The sequence below is a fragment of the Trichosurus vulpecula genome, chromosome 7 (assembly GCF_011100635.1).
Source record: "Trichosurus vulpecula isolate mTriVul1 chromosome 7, mTriVul1.pri, whole genome shotgun sequence".
Lineage (NCBI taxonomy): Eukaryota > Metazoa > Chordata > Mammalia > Diprotodontia > Phalangeridae > Trichosurus > Trichosurus vulpecula.
Window position 1 is genome coordinate 16136089 of NC_050579.1, and position 23096 is coordinate 16159184.

The 23096-nt window shown below is 46.8% G+C and overlaps 1 protein-coding gene and 1 pseudogene across 3 annotated transcripts in view; one reads left to right on the plus strand and one right to left on the minus strand.

The window, feature by feature from the left end:
• The window catches only part of SENP2 (SUMO specific peptidase 2), a 52129-nt gene that overhangs the window by 20167 nt on the left and 8866 nt on the right, over positions 1–23096 (plus strand). Inside the window, exons 9-16 of one of the 3 annotated variants that reach the window (XM_036766380.1) lie at positions 193–244; positions 2848–2914; positions 4410–5937; positions 8213–8344; positions 10419–10622; positions 11047–11126; positions 20408–20492; positions 22388–22483. In XM_036766380.1, coding sequence (XP_036622275.1) covers positions 2907–2914; positions 4410–5937; positions 8213–8344; positions 10419–10622; positions 11047–11126; positions 20408–20492; positions 22388–22483 — 2133 coding nt within the window. In that variant the 5' untranslated portion in view covers positions 193–244; positions 2848–2906. The remainder of the gene's footprint in view (positions 1–192; positions 245–2847; positions 2915–4409; positions 5938–8212; positions 8345–10418; positions 10623–11046; positions 11127–20407; positions 20493–22387; positions 22484–23096) is intronic. The other 2 variants (XM_036766382.1, XM_036766381.1) reach the window with 2 other exon arrangements.
• LOC118856223 lies at positions 15974–16367 on the minus strand (annotated as a pseudogene).

A 23096-nucleotide genomic window follows, 5' to 3' on the forward strand; every position in this document is an offset into this window, starting at 1 on the left:
CGTGTGCGTGTGAGCATGTACATACATGTGTGCTCGTACCTGTGTGAGTGTGTATGTGGTTGCCCCCGGTAAGTGTGTGTGTGTGTGCGCGCGCGCACGTGCATGTGTTTACATGTGTGCACACAAGCATGGGTATTTGTGTATTTCAATTTTGATCAAGTATAATCTTTACCTCCTCTTTGTTCCTTACAGACAGAGTCACTGAGTCATGGGGACCTGTTCGTGTCATAAGAAATGAGAAGAGGTAATGAGCTAATGGTTTCTGGGTGCTTTCAAGAAATGTTTTTGTAGTGGTTCCATTTAAAAATGTGACATTCTGTAGAAAATCTCAAGCCTTTCTTGGGTGGAAGAATAAACACCGTCTTCGGGTGCTTCCCCTGAGATATCATGACGTCTCTGCAGAAAGCTTAAGCTATTCAGTGTCACAGTTTGACAGGAACTGGTGAACATTGTGTCCTTGAACTTAGCCTACCCTTGCTCATCTCCACTCCCATGCTGGGCTAGCCTACTCATTCCTTTGAGACTGCAGCAGGGTCTCAGCATCCCCTATCCGAGCCATTCATCAGATTCGGCTCCTCCATGACGCCTTCCCCCAGAAAGCCTGAGCTGGTTGTTTGTACCCCTCTTGTGGCATTAGTTCCATTCTTCTGAGCGCCACCTCTTTGTGGAGCCTTCCCTGTTCTTTTCCCTCTTCAGCCTCCCCAAGTTCTCTGTCTTCCATTTCTCACATAGATATTGCAGTGGGTGTATGGGCTCCTTAGGGTGGCTCCTCCCATGCAGAGCTCTTTTCATCCAGGCCTTTCTGTGTGCCAGCCTTTGTGTGAACCTTCCCCAGAAAGGCTCTGAAGGCTGCCTCTTGGTTTTCATTTGGGGAGGCCTTAGGCTCCTTTTTCAGTCCTTTATCTTTCTGAGATGCCACTTTTAATATGTTAGTGATTGTGACATGCTGCAGCCTCCTTACATGCATGCTGGATCTCTCCATTGTCCTTTTGGTCACCTGCAGTTTTGATTCTTCTGAGACTTTGGTGTTCCATATTTGCAGCCATATGGTATCACTGGGAGAATATTGTTATTCATATGTGATGGATTTTCTGTTAGGGGCAGCTTGGGATCATTAAGAGTGCTCTGTAATTTTCCAAATGAATCTACCCTTGCTCTTGCCTTTCTTCTGGTCCTGGCTAATTCCCTACTTGTGGTGTGGCCCATGGTCTTGGTACCGTTGGACTTTCCATCTATTTGCGTGTCATAATCTGGACGATTGTCTGTTTGCCTCTGGGTTGTAACAGATCTCTAGGATGACTGAGTCTCATTGAAGACACCTTGTAGTCAGCGTTCTGGGACAGTGCGCTCAGCGCAATGTCATCCACAAACAGGAACCTAGGGAGGACCATACAGTCGATGCCTGGGGAAGCCTTCTCATAGTTCAGACTTGGCTTGCTCCAGACTTCCTCTGTTTTGCTAGCAAACATCTTGCTCTTTTACATCTTCCTTGATGTTAATATTCAGAATTTTAAATGTGCTGGGAAAAGTAAGACGAGATGTAGGGACTTTTGTTGTTTCTATTTTTTGATGGGAAATTCCCACTCTCTATGGCAAGGACCTCAAGGCACACTCTTTCGGGTTCTGCTTCTCATCTGGAAGGACTTCCCCTTGTGGCCCCAAAGTGACCTGTCTGCCCATGGTCCAAGATCCAGTCTGGCCAAGCGTGGAGAGGCTCGTCATGGGCGATGGGGTCTGTGGTCACAGCCAGATTGTTAGACTTCTACTCCATATTGCTGAAGGGGAAACCCATGTCTATATCATAGACCCTTGAAGTCAGGGAATTAACAAGAGTATATAAAATCAAGCTATTCTGAGCACCTGGGATTATAGATTGAGAGTTGGGAGGAACCTTAGAGATCACCAAGCCCAATTCCCTCATTTTCATGGAGAAGAAACAGACTCAGAGAGGTCGCACTGTGTGCCAAAGGTCCCATATGGAGGTGGTGTGATTGCCAGGCTTTGGACTCCATACACCTATTCTTAAGCTTTCCATGCTTCTCCCATTTTTAAAAAATGGTGTCTTTTTGTTTTGCACACCTAATTCATTTGCCAGTCTCTCCACTACTCATGACAAAGAACAAAACCAGCCGACAAAATAACCCCCTCTTGGGTCTGTGACGGCTGCCGGGGGTCTGTTGGCTCAGTGCCCAGAGGAGGGAGGTGCTTGGTCACTTATTCTCCAGAACAGAGTTGAGTTACTGCTGTGCAGCTGCTTTTTGGATGTTATTCACCTTGCTCTGCTTGAACAGAGCAGAGATCACTGGGCTTAGAGTCAGGAAGGCCCTGAGTTCTAATGTAGTCTCAGACGCTTACCAGCTGTGTGATCCTTGGTGAGTCACTTAAACTTGTTTGCTTCAGTTTCCTCAACTGCAAAATGGGGCCTATGCCCAGGAGTCTCATTGCTTGGTTAAAGGGTCTGGGCATTTTAGTCTCTTTCAAAAAATTCTTTTTCCCCAGATTGTCATCCAGAACAGTAGGGTCAGTGTATTCATGTGCCTATCTTACCACAACCCTTCCAGCATTGGCTTACTTTCATCTTTAACCATTTCTGCCTGTTCCCTGGGTTGTAGGTGGAACCCCAAAAGTTCATTTAGTTTTCATTTATTAGTCATTCTTTTACATTTCTGATAATTTGTTTTTATAATCTCCTCAACTTCTTATTAGGTTAGGAATTCTCGCCCCAACCAGAGTTTTGAAAAGTATCACTATTAATTCCTCTTCTCCTATATGATTTAAGTCTTCTCAAAAGATTAAGAATTATAGAAGAGTGTATTTGTCAATAAAGTTGATGCTTTCTATTTTCAGGCATCACCCTAAAGCAAAAATTCCAGAACCTGGAAAGATAATTGAACATAGATTAGAAAATGAAAGTGTAAGTATGGAACTCTATTTTAACATATTTTTTTCTTTTATTTGAATAATGTTAGCTTTTTGGTTTCTACCAAAAAAAACCCCAGAGGATTGATATATACCTTTGTAATTTCAAAATAGGTTCTTCAAGTCCAAGGTTTACCTTTTAGTTTTATCTGTAATTCCACTGTTCCCATTGTGTTCTTTTGGTCATGGAGGAGAGAAAACTCTCTTCATCTTGCTTTGGGATCCTCCTCTTGCTGATTTGGTTGCTTGGAATTCAGTGGTGAAGCAGGCATGAGTGAGCATCTCCTCTACCCCCACCCCCGGGTTATTGGCAGTACTGAATTGGGCCATCTCACTTCTGAGGCAGGAGATGAATTGTGTGTGATGTCCTCGGAGGAGGCCACCATAGACTTGGCTTTGGGAGCTAAGGTTTCTGACCTGCTTCAGCATGTTAGTATTCAGAGGCTTCTCTGAATAGAACATTTGTTTTGTAAGCCATGACCTAAGTAATTAAGAAGAGTTGGATTCCTTGCGTCCAAATGAGCCCAAGAGACTCAGCAAATGCTGGTGATTTCAGCAAAATATTACAAAGGTAAGGAGGACCCAGGGTGACCTTAAGTACCAAGGCGTGGGGAGAAAAAGTCCCTGAATCTCCCTTTCCTAATGTGTGCCTGTGGAGGAGGGGGCTGTCTGACCTTTCTGGTTTGCTCACTAGTTCTTGGCACACACTGAATGCCAGACAAATGCTTTTGTCCATTAAAAATCCAGGTCTTGGTTACCATGGGGTCAGGGGGTCCTTGGCTCTAATCAGTCAGCGGCAGTTCTTCTGATTGCTGCTGGTTTGCTCATGTCAACCTTTTTCCCCCAGACCTTGCTTAGGAGGAGCTTTGCTCACCGATGGCCTCCCCCAGTACACCCCACCCACATCCCTGTTGAGGTCCCTTTGCCGTCAGCCATTAATGACCTGGCGAGTAAAACTCCACAGTGCAGATAATAGACAGATTTGTGTGACCACAGCTCAGTACCCTCCTGCAGCTGTCAGTTGTTGTTTAATATCAGGACAGGAGCAACCAACCCAATATCACTCCTCAAAGCTGAGGTGACTTGTGGGTTACCAGTGGCTCTGTAGGAGATGGTAGCTGAACACCCAGAGGCCTGGTGGAAGGTGACCTACTGACCACAACTTGCCTTGTGCCCACCAGGGCAGGGGGAGAGAAGCATTGATTTATCTTTGTGAAATTCCTTACTTAAAATGATGGATCTAGTATGTGACCCAGCAAGCTGATTTGGTCCCTCCAGCAGAAGTGGGTGTTGGGCAGGCCTGTGTGGGCCTCATAGTGATAGGTGAGCCCATGAATGGAGGGAGGTCGGAGCTAGTTTGGGCTAGTTTGGCTTCCTGTCTTGCTTCTGTGCTGCTTTATGTTTCAGAGAAATCCCGTGTTTTATGTGAACGAGAGCTGCAAAGCTAGCATTGAAAATTGTAAAACTATCGAGCAATTTTCTTTGAACAGAAGAGGGGGCAGCAGCCTGAACAGACGTGGGGGCAGCAGCCTGAACAGACGAGGGGACAGCAGCCTGAACAGACGAGGGGGCAGCAGCCTGAACAGACGAGCGGGCAGCAGCCTGAACAGACGTGGGGGCAGCAGCCTGAACAGACGTGGGGGCAGCAGCCTGAACAGACGAGCGGGCAGCAGCCTGAACAGGAGAGGGGGCAGCAGCCTGAACAGGAGAGGGGGCAGCAGCCTGAACAGGAGAGGGGGCAGCAGCCTGAACAGACGAGGGGGCAGCAGCCTGAACAGACGTGGGGGCAGCAGCCTGAACAGACGTGGGGGCAGCAGCCTGAACAGACGAGGGGGCAGCAGCCTGAACAGACGAGGGGGCAGCAGCCTGAACAGACGTGGGGGCAGCAGCCTGAACAGACGAGGGGGCAGCAGCCTGAACAGACGTGGGGGCAGCAGCCTGAACAGACGAGGGGGCAGCAGCCTGAACAGACGAGGGGGCAGCAGCCTGAACAGACGAGGGGGCAGCAGCCTGAACAGACGTGGGGGCAGCAGCCTGAACAGACGTGGGGGCAGCAGCCTGAACAGACGTGGGGGCAGCAGCCTGAACAGACGAGGGGGCAGCAGCCTGAACAGACGTGGGGGCAGCAGCCTGAACAGACGAGGGGGCAGCAGCCTGAACAGACGTGGGGGCAGCAGCCTGAACAGACGAGGGGGCAGCAGCCTGAACAGACCAGGGGGCAGCAGCCTGAACAGACGAGGGGGCAGCAGCCTGAACAGACCAGGGGGCAGCAGCCTGAACAGACCAGGGGGCAGCAGCCTGAACAGACCAGGGGGCAGCAGCCTGAACAGACCAGGGGGCAGCAGCCTGAACAGACGAGGGGGCAGCAGCCTGAACAGACCGAGGGGGCAGCAGCCTGAACAGACGAGGGGGCAGCAGCCTGAACAGACGAGGGGGCAGCAGCCTGAACAGACCAGGGGGCAGCAGCCTGAACAGACCAGGGGGCAGCAGCCTGAACAGACCAGGGGGCAGCAGCCTGAACAGACCAGGGGGCAGCAGCCTGAACAGACGAGGGGGCAGCAGCCTGAACAGACCAGGGGGCAGCAGCCTGAACAGACCAGGGGGCAGCAGCCTGAACAGACCAGGGGGCAGCAGCCTGAACAGACCAGGGGGCAGCAGCCTGAACAGACCAGGGGGCAGCAGCCTGAACAGACCAGGGGGCAGCAGCCTGAACAGACCAGGGGGCAGCAGCCTGAACAGACCAGGGGGCAGCAGCCTGAACAGACCAGGGGGCAGCAGCCTGAACAGAAGAGGGGGCAGCAGCCTGAACAGAAGAGGGGGCAGCAGCCTGAGCAGAAGAGGGGGCAGCAGCCAGAGCCTGATCTCTCAGAGGAAGTGTCGGCCAGACTTCGCTTGGGCAATGGAAATACTGCCATGTTCAAGCGGAGACACTCTGGGCTCGAGATGAAGGAGCTGAAAGAAGAGCATTGCCCAGGCAAAGAGGAGAAGAGTCTTGAGGAGCCTTCCGAACTCACCGAGGTACTGGGCGTGGCCAGTTTACCTGGTCCTCTGCCGTTGGGATGTTGAAAGTCCCTTCGGTTTGTCAGGCTTTTCGGGCAAGGTTGCTTTGAACATCTTTTGGCTGCTAAAGTAGACGAGATGTATATGTGAGGAATCAGAGACAGGGGGCAGTCACTTGTACCACAGAATTCAGGAGGGATCATGGGGGTGGCTTCGATGGTCAGAGCCAACGTCACTGCTTTCTGTGTGGTGATGGCTGTGAACTGTGGGGAGGAGAAATGGGCCCCAGTTTTTAGAGGTTAACTCATGCTACTTAGCATCTTTTTGGTGTTCGGATTGAACACACTCTGGCTTTTTAGATGAGGGTAGCTTATAAACATATCTTAAGTATGAAAATGATAAAAATAGGCTGAAGTTAAAGCAACAAGCCTAATGAAAACTCTCTTCTTAGACTCATCTAAAATAGTAACAACCCCAGGCAGAGTTTTTATCAGGATGGCCTTCTGTCCTTAGGAGCCAGAGGCCTTGATTTCCAAGTACTAGTGGGGACATACCCCATCAGATCTCCTCCACGCTCAAAACAGACCAGGCAGTGGCACTGTTGGTCACCTTTCTTTAGCCTCCCTGTTCTTAGTCCCACATGGACTTCTTTTGTTTCGTCGTTTGAAGCAGCTCTCAGGTTCCTTCTTCGCTTTTTCCACAGCCTCTAGAAGTCCCAGATCTCTGCTCACCTGAGCCCTCTTAGCTGGGTTTGTGCCTCCAGGTTCTGCCTCCTCAGCCCCTCCTGTAGACAATAGTGTCAGATTGATTTTCTTTTCCTAAAGGATCATTTTCATCACATCTGTCCCTTTGAATATGCACTTTTCAGCCTGGCCTTTAGGGTTCTTTAACACACAGCCCAGCCTCCCCTCTCGTGTCTGATTTCCCACCACTCCCTGATATGTACCCTCTCTAGCACTGAGGCTTATTTCCTTTTCCACCTTGTGGCCTGTGCTCAGGGCTGCTTCAGTGCCTTTGCTTGTGATGGTCCCTGTCTGGAATCCCTGCTCTCCTTTTCTGAATCCTGCCTGTCCTTCAAGGATAAACTCCACACAAGGTTCCCCAGTTAGCCCAGCCTTTGCTGATCTGTCCTTCTGAACTCCTCTGGCACTTGGGGTCCTAGAATCACACAGCTAGAAGAGGCCACACAGGCCGTTTGGTCCCTCAGTGACAGATGAGGCTCAGACAGGTAGGGAGACTTACTCTAGGTCCCACAGATCAGAGAGATGGTGGAGAAGAACCAGGCCTCCCTGCCCCCCAACAAACACACACACACCCGGGAGTGGGAGAACATGGTGCTTGCCCAGAGTCTGTCTATCACTAGGGGCTCCTGCAGGGTTTTCTAGGGTCGCTTTATGGTAAGATGCCCACCATACCCTTGGGAACATGAGTCCAGTGCTAGGCCCGGGGTAGATATCAGCCAGTACTGGTGGAGCTGCTTCATCATGTAATAATAGAAGACATAAAAGAAAGAAAATAGGCTGGGAAAAGGCTTGACTTTTAAGTTATTGGTTATTGTGTAAAGTCATGATACTCCACTCTTTGTTCTCTGTGCAGTGGGAGAAGTTGTTTCTCCTGGGCTTACTGATGCATTTGGTAACTTCCATTTCTGTTGATTAGAAATTCACATCCTGTCAAAAGAGCGAGGCCCCCCAAGCCCCTGCCTAGGTCTTCAGTTCTCTCTCCTTTATCCTGCTCATATTCCACTCACTTTCTCTGTGTGGAGAAGGCACAGCAAAGTTCCACCATAAACAATTGCAGTCCATCTTTTTCCCATTAAGATCAGAGGTAGGGAGATCATTAAGGGTAAGGGTTTAAAAGGCATTTCTTGGTACCTGAGCCTTATTGTAGGCTGCAAACCTCAAATCTTTGTCATTTGCAGTTCCTACAGGGCTTCTTGGGCAGGATGGTTAAACACAAAACATATTGGTTTGTCAGTAAATTAGTGGAGGTGCCTGGGTGTGGGTGGCAGGGTAGTTGAAGGCAGACCATATGCATGTACTCTACTGGCTTATTGTACCAGAAGCCAGATAATTAAACATATGTTCTCATCCATTGGTAATACTGCATAATACCCTGGGTAAAAAAAATTCAGATCTTACTTTTTTCCACTTAGGTCAATAGTTAATATATGTATCTTTATTAAAATTGTGTTCCTGAGAGTTAATTACAATGAGTTTGCCTAATTTATGTGATAATTCAGTATTGTGTGCTTCTAAAGTTAACATTGTAAACTATGGACTTTATATTTCAGGATATGGAAAAAGAGATTAATAGTGCCCTAGGCTGCGGCCCCCAAGATGAGATCCTAAGCAGTGCTTTCAAATTAAGAATCACCCGTGGGGATATACAGACCTTGAAGAATCATCACTGGCTCAATGATGAGGTCAGGTTCCACCCCACCCCCACCCGCCACTTTTGACTGTCATAATGCTTTTGTTGGTAGTTTGAAATACAGCTTTTTAAATTTTATTAAGGAAAAAGGCTCAGCCCAAACTGGAGAATCCTCTCATTTTATCTGAATGAATATAAACACACACACCATGCCCCAAAGGCATGTGCAGCTACCAGGCTTGGAGGAGCCACTTTGGGCTAAAAAATTTAGGAATGGTGTCTGGTGCTTGGAGCGCAGGCAGTGAAGCCTGGGGATTGGAGCCCTCCATCAGGCTTCCTGTTCAGTAGTCCCCTGTTCTACCTCTCAGCCTCCCTCTTCACCCCCAGGCTGCTCATCTTCTTGCTTTGCCCTTTTCCAGCTGTGCTTGGCCACTGTTTGTCCTTCTCAGCTCCTACCCTTTTCCATCTGGCTAGTGACTGGACCATTTGGCCTAAACTGCTAGACTCACCATGGTTTCCAGGGGTCACGAATGGAGAAAGGCACCTGAAGGCCCATCAAGTCCAAGCCCTCCTTTTGTAGACTAGAGAATGGTGAATGGACTTGTCTGGGGCCGGTCACTTCTCCGTTGCATCGTGCTCCCCCCTCTCAGGCTCCTTTGCTGCGTCACTGTCCTCTGTGTCTCAGTATGAGTGGGGCTGGTTCCCACTTAGGAGCCCCAGGCTCTGTCCTGGTGCTGCTTCTCTGTGGGGTTCAGTTTCCAGACATGCAGCTCATACCTACATCTCTAGCTATAATCTCGCTCCTGAATCCCAGACTTACAGAAATGAACGATCAAGCAGGAATTTACTAAACAATGGCTATGTGCTAAGCTCTGGGGCTAAAATAGGAAAGCAAAACAGTCCCTGCTCTCTGGGAGCCCCCATTCTAGTGGGGGAGATGCTCCCCAGTCATGGAAAGGTCCCCTGGTCCTTCAGGGCAGCAGCAAAGTAGATATATCACATCTTCTTTGAAGTCCTCCCCATTGATGAAATGATACCTGTTTCTGATGTCAAACCATTTGTTAGTGCCAGGGACTTTGTTGGCATCATCCGCTGGTTATTTGTGTGTTTCGAAGGCATTTCAAGCTTAATAGAGCTGAAACAGCTCATTACCCAGCCTCTGACCCTGCCCTTCTTCCAGACTTGCCTATATCTGTTGAGGGCATTCCTGCTGTTACACAGATTCCCAAATATCAGTGTCATCTTTGACTCCTGGCCTGTTTCCCTCCACAGCACCTCCCCCCCTCCCACGCCCCCCAAAGCCACCCTAGCCTGGCTTGGCCACATCCTGCTTGGTCTTCTTGCCTCCAGCCTTGCCCTGTTGAGGCTATCCAACACAGAGCTGCCAAGGAATGTGGCTGACTGGGCATCCTTATTGCCTCCTCAGCCTGACCTCTAACTCCCTCTCAGGTCTTTTCCAGCCACACCCTGGCCTCTGGCTGTTGCTTGCATGGGCTAGGATCTTATGCTCTTCTCACCCTGCTCTCTCCACTTGGGTGCCCGCAAGTGCTGCGTCCCATCTTGACTTCCCTGCTGCTCCTCACCCTCCCCTGGCTGCGCAAACTCTTCTCTTCCACTTCAGAATTCCTTTGGGTCTGTTGTATCTGCCCCCATCTTCGCCTTCGGCTTGCCTCTCTCTCCTTTCTAATCCATCTGCTGGATGCTAGGGCTTGGCATTGGGGCTTTGGCTTTTGTTTGCCTGATTCCTAGCACAAAGGAGGTAGGGCCTCTAATGAATTGAATTGACCTTTCTCCAATACATTTTTTATGGGACTTCACCCCATTCTAGAAACTAGATGGATTTGAAGAGTGTGGAGGAACAAATCATACCTTTTCTATGCAGTCTGCCCCCTTCTGTGCTGTCACTTCCCCTGATCTGTCATTTGCTCTCATTTCTGGTTGTCTTGCCTTTTGGATCCCCCCTCCTACCCACCTTCCTCCCCTCCCTGAATGGGCCTTAGTCAAGGCTGAAGGTATTTGTGGGGCTCTTGCAACGTTTCAGGCTTGGCCCTGGGCTTTCGCATTGTGGTGGGAAAGCATTTCTCCAGTTTAAGCTTCTCCTGACCTCCCTTTTTGGTGTTTTCTAGATTATTAATTTTTACATGAATCTTCTGATGGAGAGAAATAAAAAGCAAGGCTTGCCAGTGCTTCATGCCTTTAGCACATTCTTCTACCCCAAGCTGAGCACTGGTGGTTACCAAGCAGTGAAGAGATGGACCAAAGGGGTGGACCTCTTCGAACATGAGCTTATTCTGGTGCCCATTCACCGCAGGGCACACTGGAGCTTGGTGGTGAGTTGAGTTTATTTTTAAAAATACTTTGAAAGTATTCCCTTAGCTACTTTGGTCTTAATGTATTGTGTATGATAGAAACCATTCCTGGACATTGGACGCCAGAAGTGTGTGCCGGCTGCCTTGTGACCTGCAGGAGAGGTACTTTCTGTAGAAAGCAAACAGTGACCACCGCCACTGCCGGAGACACATTGTCTCTTTCCTTCTGTGTCCTCATTCATTTTATTCTGCTTTGTTAAAGGCCACAGCTTTGACCAAGTACAAAATGTGATCCTTGCTTATGGCTGAAGAGGAGGCAGGATTTTTAATATGCTTGAGGGTTTGGAAGTTTTCTTTACTTCTTCGGAACTGAGGGACATTTTCCACTAGTACAAGTGGGACCAAGTGGTTTCTGGCTTTTGATGTGTGTGTTTTTCCATTCCAGGTGATCGATATGAGGAAAAAGAATATTAGGTACCTGGATTCCATGGGACAAAAGAATCACCGAATCTGTAACCTGATGCTGTAAGTAAAAACAGGCTTCCTGCCTTCTGGGCCAGAGGGGTGTTGCAACAATCTGGCTAGCAGCTGCTGTGGGGGTGAAAAACCGACACAAGCCCAACAACAAGAATGCTGCAAGCCCAGGTCCTTTTCATCTGCTTTACTAAGGAAATCAACGTTAAGGGGTTAACAGTCTTATTTTAATCCAACATACAAATATCATTCACTCAGCTTGGGGGAAAAGCCAGCACCCTGAGCAAATACAAACAGAGCAAATAAACATGAATCAACAGACAGATTTCTGTCTGTCTGACAAAATCACAATATACAGTTACCAGAGTAGCATCAGCATTTGAGTTTTCTCCAGAGCCAGGGAGCTCATAACAAAGGCTGGCTCAGAGTCACGCGCCACTCCTGCTGTGGCTCACAGTCCCAAAAGAGAGAGCCAACCTCTACGTTTATATATCTTGTTCAGGGTCAAAGGTGAGTCACACATGCGACTCTCCCACGTGACCTAAAAGCATCACAAAAATGCAACTTAAACCCACATGGTCTAAAAGCCTCTGATGTCACAAACATGTCACTCAAACCCATGTAAACTAGGCTTTCCCTTGAGGCAAGGAGGTCATCAAGCACTCCTAATTTAATCAAGGGAACAAAGGCCCAACTTTTCAAGGGCACTTGGTTGAATAAGTGCTAAGACCCCTTCTTGATTGCCAATACAAGGGGCGAGGATACCCACTAAATGACAGTGATCTCGTTACCAATTCAGCCTCTTCAAGCCTTCTGGATGAAAAATTACTGAATATTTGGCTTCTGCTTAAATTTTAGAAACATTGCCCAATACTGGTTTGTCTTGTGTTGTGCTCTAATTCTAACCCAGCATCAAAACTTGTCAGACCTGAATTAAATATCTGTGGAACTAGAAAGTACGGAGTTTGGACTGTGGAGGAACTCCCGCTGGAGGTTTAACCAGGCTGTGGTCAGGCTTCTTGCTAAATGGCTGTGTGTCACTTATGCTTCATCCAGGCCCTAAGCAGTGCTCAGCAGCTTTTTTTCTGAGAAGAAACCTGTCTTGTTCAAGGCAGTGTGCTCCCAGGGAATTATTTCATAGTTGAAAACAGGGAGCAGGTAGGCAGATGTCCCCACCAGTAGTTGTGGGGATCAGTCGGCACAATGTGTCCATTTCTGAAATAGGATAAATTGTCTTGATGGTCGGCCTGACTAGAGCTCGTGATAAGCATGTCAGGAGCAATATTCTTGGAAAGCGCCTCTCACAACCCAGCTGTGCTCCTGCTCTGGTTTTCCTCAGGGCTAGATGGAGAGATGTCCTTTTTATTTAAAAAAAATTTTTATTTAGTATTTCATTTTTCCCCAGTTACATGTATTTAACATTCATTTTTAAAACTTTGAGTTCCAAATTCTCTCCCTTCTTCCCTCCCCACCCCCCCCATTTAATAGGCAAGCAATTCAATATAGGTTATACATGTGTAGTCATACAAAACATTTCCATAATAGGTTGTGAAAGAAAACAGAGACCAAAAAAAACCCTCAAGAAAAATAAGTAAAAAAAGTGTGCTTCGATCTGTATTCACACACCTTCAGTTCTTTCTCTGGGGATGGATGGCATTTTTCATCATACATCCTTCAGAGTTGTCTTAGATCATTATATTGCTGAGAATAGCTAAGTCATTCACAGCCGATCATCTTACAGTTTGCTGTTACTTTGTACAAAGCACATTTTGCATCAGCTCATTTGAGTGAGAGATGTCCCTTCCACAGATACTTGGGGATCTTGGCTCCAGGCCACACATTCTCAGCACACCTGGGCAAATAAAGATGAGTCACCAAAACGACCCTTGTCATTTCCCTCTCTGCTCTGACCCTTGAAAATTGGAAAGAGCATGAGGGAGTTCATCTGCCTGTGCTGTCTTCCCTCTGTTGTGGCCGCTGGGCCAGGAGGCCTTGGCTTGAACAGTCAAATGACAGGGACGCAGCCTTTCTCATTTTTGGACAGCTCTGACTCTTAGAAAGTGCTTCTTTGGGTGGAGCCAGAGTCGGCTTTGCTCCAGTCTCCAGGTGTTTGTCCCAGGCCTTGACCTTACCCAGAAGAAGTGGATCCCCTTTCTCCATCACAATCCTTCAGATGTTTGATGATAGCTTTACTCACATCCCTCCATTTGTTCTTTTGGCACATCCTGATTGTACGATCCTAGATCTACATCTGGAAGGAACCTGACTAGCCTCTAGTCTCACCCCTGATTTGGGGACTTGCCCAAGGTCCCTGGGTGGTCATTATCAGAAGTGGGATCTGAACCCTGGCTTTGCCCTGTCGTTTCCAGTGTCCAGTCATCCTCTTGACGTTCATCAGCCTGTCAGTGGCCCTTTGAAAAATGGGGTCCTCAAAGCTGCTGATTGCTCTCTGGCAGGTACCTTCTGCCCTGCACAGCCACCAGGGAGCCAGGTCAGGTAAGCCCTGCTCAGAAGAGAAAACTGAGGTGCTTCCCCAGGATGTGGGGTCCTCTCCCTCCCAACCTCTTGTGCTAGGCATACTTCCTGAAGTGAAACCCAGGATTCAGGGAAGGTTTTTGGCTGCCTCGTGTTAAACTTGTGGTTAATTAAAACCCCTAATACTTTTATAAATGATCTCTTATCAAGACGCATACCCTTTTGTGTGTACTGGGACAGCTGATTTTGTTTCCCTCAAGGAGGGGACTTTCCCTGTGTTAGCTTTGGGCCAGCATTTCAGTCTCTGTCTTTTGGAATCTCAGGTCTGTTGTCCACTGGAATGGCCTTACCTGCTTGTCTTGTGTTAGCCACACATTTGAGATGCATGGTGTTTGTGGTTTTTATAGAAATGTCAGAACAGGTTTTAAGGACTGGAGACCTCGCTTCAAGGTAACTGATCTCTTATTAACTGTTTAGGTCCAAATGCACAGTCAGTGGATTCTGTGTTCTTCCAGAGTCTCAGTTTTCTCATCTGTAAAGCAAGGATAATACCTGTAGTGCCTCCTTCCTTCACGAAGCCTCTTGTGAGGCTCAAGTGAGAGAATATGTGAATGGTGCATTTTAGACTTTATTATGGTGGTTGAGATGCTGTCACTGGCCTGGCCAAAAACCCAGACACATCCAGTTGGCAGCACTGCTTTGACTGACCAAACTAGGAGCCTTGTCAATAAGCAGGGAGCTTCTTGGTGATGTAGAGTCGTGGGGACATGGGATCACAGAGTGTTAGAATTAGAAAGGACCCCGGATATTGTCTGCTCCCAGCTGACTCACATGACACATGAAGAAACTCTCAGAAAAGAAATGCAGCTTACTGCAATGAATACCATCTCTATAAAGCACATCACTGGTGGCATGTCTGGCCTGAGGTTCTTTATCTAGGTCCCTCAAAGCTGTACCAATCTACTCCCCCAGTCCTCATTTAATATGCTGTTATTCAGAGGCCTCATAGTCTGGTGTTAACAAACTGCCCTGCCTGTTAGAGCTAGACCTTCCCTCCAGAAATCACTTTGTGTGGATTCCATATTTTGTAGAATAACATGAATGAGACGTGCCTCTTCCCCAACTCCTGCTTCACACGCATCTTTTTCCTGACAGTTGATCAACAGTCAGGATCTTGGCCTGGAGGAGACTTTAGAAGGAATACTGTTGTAGGTCCCTGATATCGTTTACTTGTAATACTCACTGGACATTTATGAAACATCCGGCATATTCAGCATACTCTTAGGACCCAAGACGGAACCTGAGATAAAAGCAATGGCCCATTCTGGATAGTAGGAGATGGACAGGTCATGGATTCCTGGCTGTGGAGCTGGCAGGCATTGGCTGATACAGGGCCCGCTGACCCCAGGCACCCCCATTTTAGTCCATCAACAGACATTTATCGAGCTTCTCTTCTCCACCAGGTATCGGGTGGAGGCTCTGAGTGTGACCACAAAGAAAAGATTGACCAGCACCTTGCCTTTTGTTGGCTTACAGATGAGGTAACTGAGTCCTAGGGAGGTTGGGAGATGCTAGTAGGTGTCAGAAGTGAAATTCGAATCCAGCTCCTGTGACTTTGGAACCACTGACTGTGAGAAATGTGATTTGGGGGATCACTGGACTTCCTAGGCAGGACTGAAGTCCTGAGGAAGAACCCTGTCATAATCCCTAAGGAAGGCTGTGCAGACCACAGGACTCCCAGGGGAAGGCCAAGTGGTAGCGCCTCACCCCCTCCTTAGTCTGGGGATCACAGGGCTTCCTAGGGTCAGACCCTAGGAGGACCCAAGTGATGGCCCCTTAGAATGGCAGTAAGGTCACAGGGCACAGGGCCGGAAGACCCAAGTGATGTCCACTTAAGAAGGCCATGCAGACCACAGGGTTCCCCAAGGGAATCCGGAGTGGTAGCCCTCTTAACACCACAGTGGGGATCACAGGACACCCCAAGGCAAGATCCGGGTAGCCCCGAGACAAGCTTCTGCTGCTCATTGCTTCCCTTCACTTGACCTTAGGAAGATCCATGTGATTTGCCCATTCTTACCCAAAGAACTCAGGACCAGAGTGGGCAGAGGAAGGCATTTTATTACGCTCCTTGAGAGAGCGGGTGCAGTCCTCACTGGAACACTCACACTGATACAGCTGCAGGAGCAGGGGTAATCATTGCCTCCACTCCTGCTAGAGTTACGGTTAGTTTACAATCTTTATTTTTTACACAGTTTTCCTAGGTTATACAGTTTATACAGGTAGGATAATAAGGATACAGAAGCAAAAGTGAAGTTAATTAGATTTTTCTTGTCTTAGTTTAGGATTAAACTACATTCTTTTTTTCTTTTTTTTTTTTAAGTATTTCCAGGATTTATTTAACAAATAAAAATATGCAAAGCTCTTTACTCGTTTTCTTCACTCCTCAGTCTAGCATTTGGAATGGTGATCTTGATGGCGAGCTGAGCTGCTCTCTCAACAATAACTTTCCGATTCTTAGAGGATACATTGTGAGCGATCTCAGCACAGTAAGATTTGTTGCACATCAGGAGCACCTCGAGCTCTTTGACGTTGTGCACCAAAAACTTCCTGAATGTGTTTTGTCTTCTCATTGCTTCCAAAACCAATGTAGGGCATCACGATCTGGTCCTTGAATCGTCTTCGCACCCTGTTGTCAAGGCCCCTTGGTTTACGCCAGTTTCTCTTGATCTTGACATATCTGTCGGACTGGTGCTGGATAAACTTCTTGGTTCCCTTCTTGACGATTTTAGGCTTCACGAGGGGTCTGAGGGCAGGCATGGCGCTGGCGAAGAGGAAGTGCCAGAAAGAGACAGAAAGACAGAAAGAGAGAGAAAGAAAGCAAACTACTTTCTTTTACTTCCCCTACTTTCCCTCTTTAACATATGCAAATTATGCAAATCAGTAGGCCTGGATTCTTGACCTAGACCAGACCCTGGATAAGCTTGAACTGGTTCAAGGGGTTTGGTCTCTCTAATCCCCTGACTGTCTTCTCAAAAAGCATGCTCATGCATACAAGCCTCTGACCTCTCACCTGACCAACCTTGAGGCCTGGTCTCTGCTAAAGCTGGGGTGGGGGAGGGCGGGGAAGCACACCTTTAGTTCTATGGAAACAAAACTCCTCCTCCCATTTCTTACATGGACTATTGGCCTTGGAGAGAGCAGTTTGAGCAAATGGCAGTAATGGATGATTCCAACTGAGTGAGTGAGTTGTGGGTTATTTGTTTAAGAAGTTGGCTAGTGAAAGGGAGAAGAGCTTCTTTTTTTATTTTCTAAATTTTTTAATTGAATTTTATTTTACCAGAACACAAATACAAAATAGAGAAAAGAAACAAAAACATATCATAAACTTAGATGTTGAAACTTAAATATAAAGTAAAAAAGAAAAGAAAACATGTCATGTGCATAGCAGAACATAGGAGAGGATTCAAAATATTTAACCATAAGTTTTCATTTCAAGAAAGCTTGTCTGATAAATAATACACCTTGTGTTGAGAATTGTCCATCTTTTCTTTGCTCCCTTGTGTTTTCTTTGGTTCTCTGGGCATTTTTTAACTTTGTTCTTTTTTTTCCCTCTCCCCCCTCCCCCAAGGCTACAATATAATTTAGATATGTCTTCATATTTACATAGACATACAGATATATATGTGCTCTTCACAGCACAGCTGGGTCTGGCGTTCCTGGTCAAGAGAGGTTCCCTGCAATCTTCCTGGGCTCAAAAGCACGACTCCCCTCGCTATCCTGGGGTAAAAAGTTTCAGTGGCTGGGGCCAAGGCAGCCTCTCAAACCAACTAACCCCAGGGCTTGCCATTTGTTGTTAAAATGGAATGTAGCCTGGAGGACCTAGCCTGGAGGCGTTTACTCCTCACTGGGACCAAACCCAGTCCTGGGGTTCTTCAGATCTTCTCAGACTGTTCCTCAGAGGTCTGGTTGTGCCCCTATTCTTCTTTGTCTCCAGGCCACTTTGTTCACCCTAAGGTGCTATTTTAACTCTTTCGTGGGGGAAAATCTTGAGAGCTTGGAGTTTTCTGACCTACTCCACTGTCTGCCCAGAATCCTCTCCCGAGAAGAGCTTTCCTTAAAAGGATAAGAGAGGGCCTGAGTTTGTTTATAAGCAGTGAGGAATGAGCCAGTGAAGAGGGAAATGGAAGAGAAGAAAGGAAGGAAGGAATGGCTGCTGGCCCTTGCAGGAGGCCTAAGGCACTGGGCGGGGACTGTCTGTCCTTAGCTTTCCTCAGAAGTGGGGAGAGAGGGAGCCTCCTGAGAGGTGAGGCCATGTTTCAGCAATTTGACTAGCAGCTGCTGTGGGGGTGAAAAACCAACACGAGCCCAACAACAGGAACGCTGCCAGCCCAGGTTCTTTTGATCCGCTTTACTAAGGAAAGCAATGTTAAGGGGCTAACAATCTTACTTTAATCTAACATACAAATATCATTGACTTAGTTCAGGGGGAAAAGCCAGCACCCTGAACTTCAGAGCAAATACAAACAAATTAACAAACATCAACAGGCAGACCTTGTCTGATTCAAATCTCATTGCACAGTTACTGGGGTTTAACAAAATCCAAACAGCCGGGTTTACAAGCTGGAGGGCTCTTAACTACATCTGCTCGGAGTCTCCACATCAGCACATGGCCAAGAGTGAAACCCTAAGCAAATAGCTCTGTTCTCTCTTTTTATACACTCTTTAGCTGTCATCATACCTCATCTGAGCGACCAGAACTCAGGCTCCTCCTATTGGCTCTGGTCTTAGCCACTCCCCTTAGGACCCTGAGGGCTTCACACCCACATAGGCTTAGCACCTAGGAGATAGGGGGTTTGGGCCTGGGGTTTAGACTCAGAGACACCCAACGTAGTTGATATGACTTTGTAGGAACAGCATGCAGTGAGGAAAATAACAATTTAATAAGAGCTCAGTAAGCATCATTACTGCGGTCATCAGTGTAACGTTTTTATCATAAGTGTTGACACTTGCATCAATTAGCTTCTGTATTGAATTACGTGACTGCTTTGGATGGAAGGCTCGAATGCCATTGGTGTGGCATGGCTGGTTCTGCTACATTGAAGGGCAAGAAGCATTTTCACCGGTTTCCTTGTTTTGGAATATTTCTCCTGAAGAGTGAAGGTCTTGACGTGTACTGTCGGCATTGTATTTTGTGATAGGCCATGTTTATTTGTGGGCCCTGGGCTTTGGAGAGATGGCATCCATTGCTAATTAATGCTTTCTTTTAGAATACCCATCCGTGCAGAACACAGGCCTGCCCCCAAGTGTACTGCCCCTTTCTGGTTGCCTTTGGCAGTGAGTAGGCAGAGCCCAGGGGACCCAAGTTCCAAGCCCACTTGGCTATATAACTACAGGCGTGACCTTGCAAGTCGTTTGACACTCCAGATTCCAGATGGGTAAAATGAAGAGATTGGAGTAACTCCTGTATGTTATATAAGAATAAAATAAAAGACTTAATCTGTCTACTCATGGTGACCTCTGCGGCGAAGGTGAAGTGCCAGATTTGGAAGTAGAAAGACCTGTGTTCAAATCCTATTTCTGATCCTGTGGCTCCAGCCAAGCCACTCAATCCTCTGAGCCTCATCTCTGAAGTTGGGGATAATAATTCAGAGAGCATAGTTCTCATGTAGCTGACATGAGATAATTTATGTAAGGGTCTTTGTAAATCAGCATCCTGCCAAGCGCCTGGTACATAGTAGGGCCTCGATCAGTCCTCGTTGGATCGGATAATTTTGCAGTTTGGTTCATCTGTTTATGTGCCAGATGCCTCTGTCAGACTGTCAGCTCCATGAGGACAGGAACTGTGTTTTATTTCGACTTCGTTTCTCTCCTTTTAGCCTTCGTTCAGCCCCGATGGTTTTGTACTCCATAGGTTTATAATGAGTCAGTATTGGTTGAACTTAATACACTTGACTCAGATTGACACGAGATCCAGAGAAGGAAATGACATGCATTTTGACCCTTTTAATCTGTATTGTAGGAAAATGTATCTTGAGGACCAAGGGTTCCTTAAACCACAATTGTCACTATCTTTGGTTTCCCATTTTTTCAAGTCCTGCCCAGTAACATCTGTGACCTGCCCTTTTCCCAGGGCTTGAAGGGGGGAAAACAATCTGGTTAAGGATGTCCTCCTTCTCCCTGCCTACCGGACAGCGAATTTCAAGAGGGTGACGGGTATCTTATGATGTAGCTGTCATCAGTACACACGGGCTGATAGTGTCCATATTGAGGAACCTGCTAAAAGGGAGGAGGCTGCTGGTTTGGTTCCAGGTCTCTTCTAGGTTTTTGCTGTTATTGTTCTTCTCTGGATCTCTCCAGGTCACATATAAATGCATGTATCAGCCTGCTCTCAGACTATTAGTTTGAAATCAGTTCATTCCTTCTTATCTTGGCTTTCTTTATTAGCTTTCTCTTGAGGCAGATAGATGGTGCTGCAGAAGGTCAGCCCATCAGTGCCATCTTCTGTCCCCTCCTCCCTTCTGTGTCCACCAGCATCTTAGCTTTAGGGCAGGGCAAGGATTGAGAGGCAGCAGGTAAGTCAGTGTTGGCTTGGTTTTCCTTCTAGAGATTTGGACCAAATTAATCAGTGGCAGAAAAACCATCCCTTAGTAGTATATGCACTAGGTCATGTTTCCTCCTTCCCTTCAGGGTATTTGGTATTCGATGAGGTTTTTCTTCTTTCTAGTATTGCAGCCCATGGAGAATTTCCTTTGAAAGTTTGTAAGGAAGAATTGGTTTGGGGAAGATGGACCTATTCAGATCATTGGACCTCGAGGTGCTGTGGAGATTGGTTAGCATTTCTTTGTTCTTATTTTCAGCCGCTATCTACAAGAGGAAAGCAAGACCAAAAGAAACAGAGAGCTGGATCCTGCGGAATGGACCCTGGAATGCGCAAAGGCCTACGTAAGTGAGCTGGCTGGGTGCTGGAGAGCCTCCCTTGGGTGGCCAGAGCTCTCTAACCACCCTTAGTTTTCTCCTCTGTAAATGGGCTTGGAGGGGGCAAAGAGCTGGTAGGTCATTAGGAGCAGCACCTGACCGGGACTGGCTTTGCTCCTTGTATATCCCCAGAATGCTTTGGACATAGGAAGGGCTGAATGAGTGCTTTGGCATTCCTTCCTCCATCATACGTCTGTAGTCAGCACAGGCACTTCAGTCACACTTGGCTCCCTCCGTTCAGGATTCTGTTCACACCAGTACATTTTGCCACTTGAGCTGGCTCTTGATTATTCAGAGGAGAATTAACCAAACCCATTGGCTTTTTTTTCCTTTTCAAGGTCCATTTTATCTTCCTTATAGTCCTGTTCAGTAAGTTGAAGGGAAGATGACCGGCTGATTTGAGTAGCAGCTGTCTCCTTTGGAGTGAGAGAAGTTTTCCTGAGGCAGGGGGCTGGATCTTTTGAGTGTGGTCTTTTTTCTGGCCTCATCATGAGTTAACTAGAATATTTCTTATTCTATCTCTTGCTTTGTGTGTCTTAGTGACCACATTGTATCTCTGCTGAGTGACACTAGGCCCAAACATCAGCCCCTTTGGGGTAAGTCAGGATTATAGCATGAGACAGAACCTGTCTAGAATGGTCCTTCACCTTTGAGTTGGCATATTGGAAAATGAAGCTTTGAGGTTTTCTGTTCTTCCTAGGAGAGCGGGCCCAGGAAAGATGTGCTCAGATTGTTGTAAAGGATGAGCATTGGAAAGGGGCTTTAGATGGGGAGCAAGCAGGGAGGACAGGAAGAACATTGGATTTAAATTTGCTGGTATATTTGGCCACAACTGAGTGGCTTCCCTGGGTGTGGAGCCTCAGGCCTTTGAGTGACATTAGCATAGTGATACGGTGGTATGACAGGTGTTAACCAGAAAGTTTGGTTAAAGGAGGCAAACAAGCTAGGTGATAAAGAAATCCATATTGTTTATTCCCTTAAGCTAGCGGAGTTAGCTCACTTGTACGTTCAAGGAGCCAGAACATAATTTCTGACTGCCTGAACAAAGAAATGTGAAAACTTATATACGTTTTCCTAGTCCCAACACAGCAGCCTGCATTACCTCACTTTTATGACCCCCATTTATGTTTAACCATGATACAAGAAGAGGATTTTCCTTGATGGAATAGGTTGTAAATACAGGAAGTCAGGATAGTTGACAAAGTGTCAATTGGAATTACAACCCAGGATCTCTGTGTTTAATTTACCATTAACGTTCCATAACAGTATATTCCCATAGAATATTAAGATAAGAAAAAGTCACATAATTCAAGATAATTCCTCGGGGCTAAAGGTCTCATCCTTAATGGCCATGCACAGAGGAAAGAATGCTCCATCTGAGCTTATTGACATAAGATAGAGGTGTTCTGAGTTTACTCAGAGAGCAAAGAGACTGTTAGGACCAGGCTTTTCTTCTGGTTCAGACTCTGAGTCTTACTGAAATTACAAAAATGAGGTATAAAATGTTCCTCATAGGTTAAAGCCAGTTGTGTATAATTAGTTGAAGCTTAGCAAGAATCTAGTTAGGAGAGGGTGGTTCAGTCCTGAGTTGTCCTGTCATGACTAGGGATTTCTGTGTAAACCACCTTGGACCTCATTAAGACTGTGAATGTTGTTGATATACACTTGGCTGCCATCCCTGTTTTTAGTGCTATTCTAAAGCTAGATTGAGGGGGAGTTTGGGGTTTGATCACAAACTAATATCCGGCATCCTCTGAAAAGAGGCTCTGGATGCTTACCTGATTGTCTTCCATATCCACACTACTGAAAGGATGCTTTTTTTGTTTGGATAATGTTGTTTGATCCATTTTCTTTGTTTTTAGGAGATTCCTCAGCAATTGAATGGAAGTGATTGTGGAATGTTTACTTGTAAATATGCAGATTATCTCTCTCAGGACAAGCCCATCACCTTTACACAGGTTTGTGAAGCCTTGGGCCTTCCTCCACTTGGTTGCTATTCAGCTCTGTGCCCTATTTCCTTGTCCATATAGCTGTTGGTCATTGGAGCTGTCTGTCCTTAGGTTTTTCCTGGGCTTGGTCACCAGCAGAAAGATTTCCTAGAGCCCAGATGTACACAAGGGGGCACTTCTTTCCTACTGCTGTTCATTTTTTAAAATAAGTTTTCCTTGATGTTTTCTGTTTCTTAGATTACCGTAGCCGTCCTATGGGATAAATAGTATTTTTTAAAGAGAGGATTAAAAAAAATCCTTGCTGTTCATACTTAGCCTGAGAAAAGGCATGTGAGTAAGCACATATGATGGCTGGAAAGAATTTCTTCTGGGTCTGAGAATTCAGAGAACTGGGTCACAAGCCCAAAATACTGCCACAAGTTCACTCTTCTTTCTCCTTTAATTTGCTTAGGACTTAGAACTGGGAGGGACCTTAGAAACCATTTCATTCAGCCTCCTCATTTTATAGATTTTAGGAGACTGAGGCGGAGAGGCAAATGTAGGCTTGAAGTAAGGTTCAGCTTCCTCACGGAGGGAAAGGGAAATGGGCTGCCCTCGGTGGTGGTGGCCTCCCCCTCGCTGG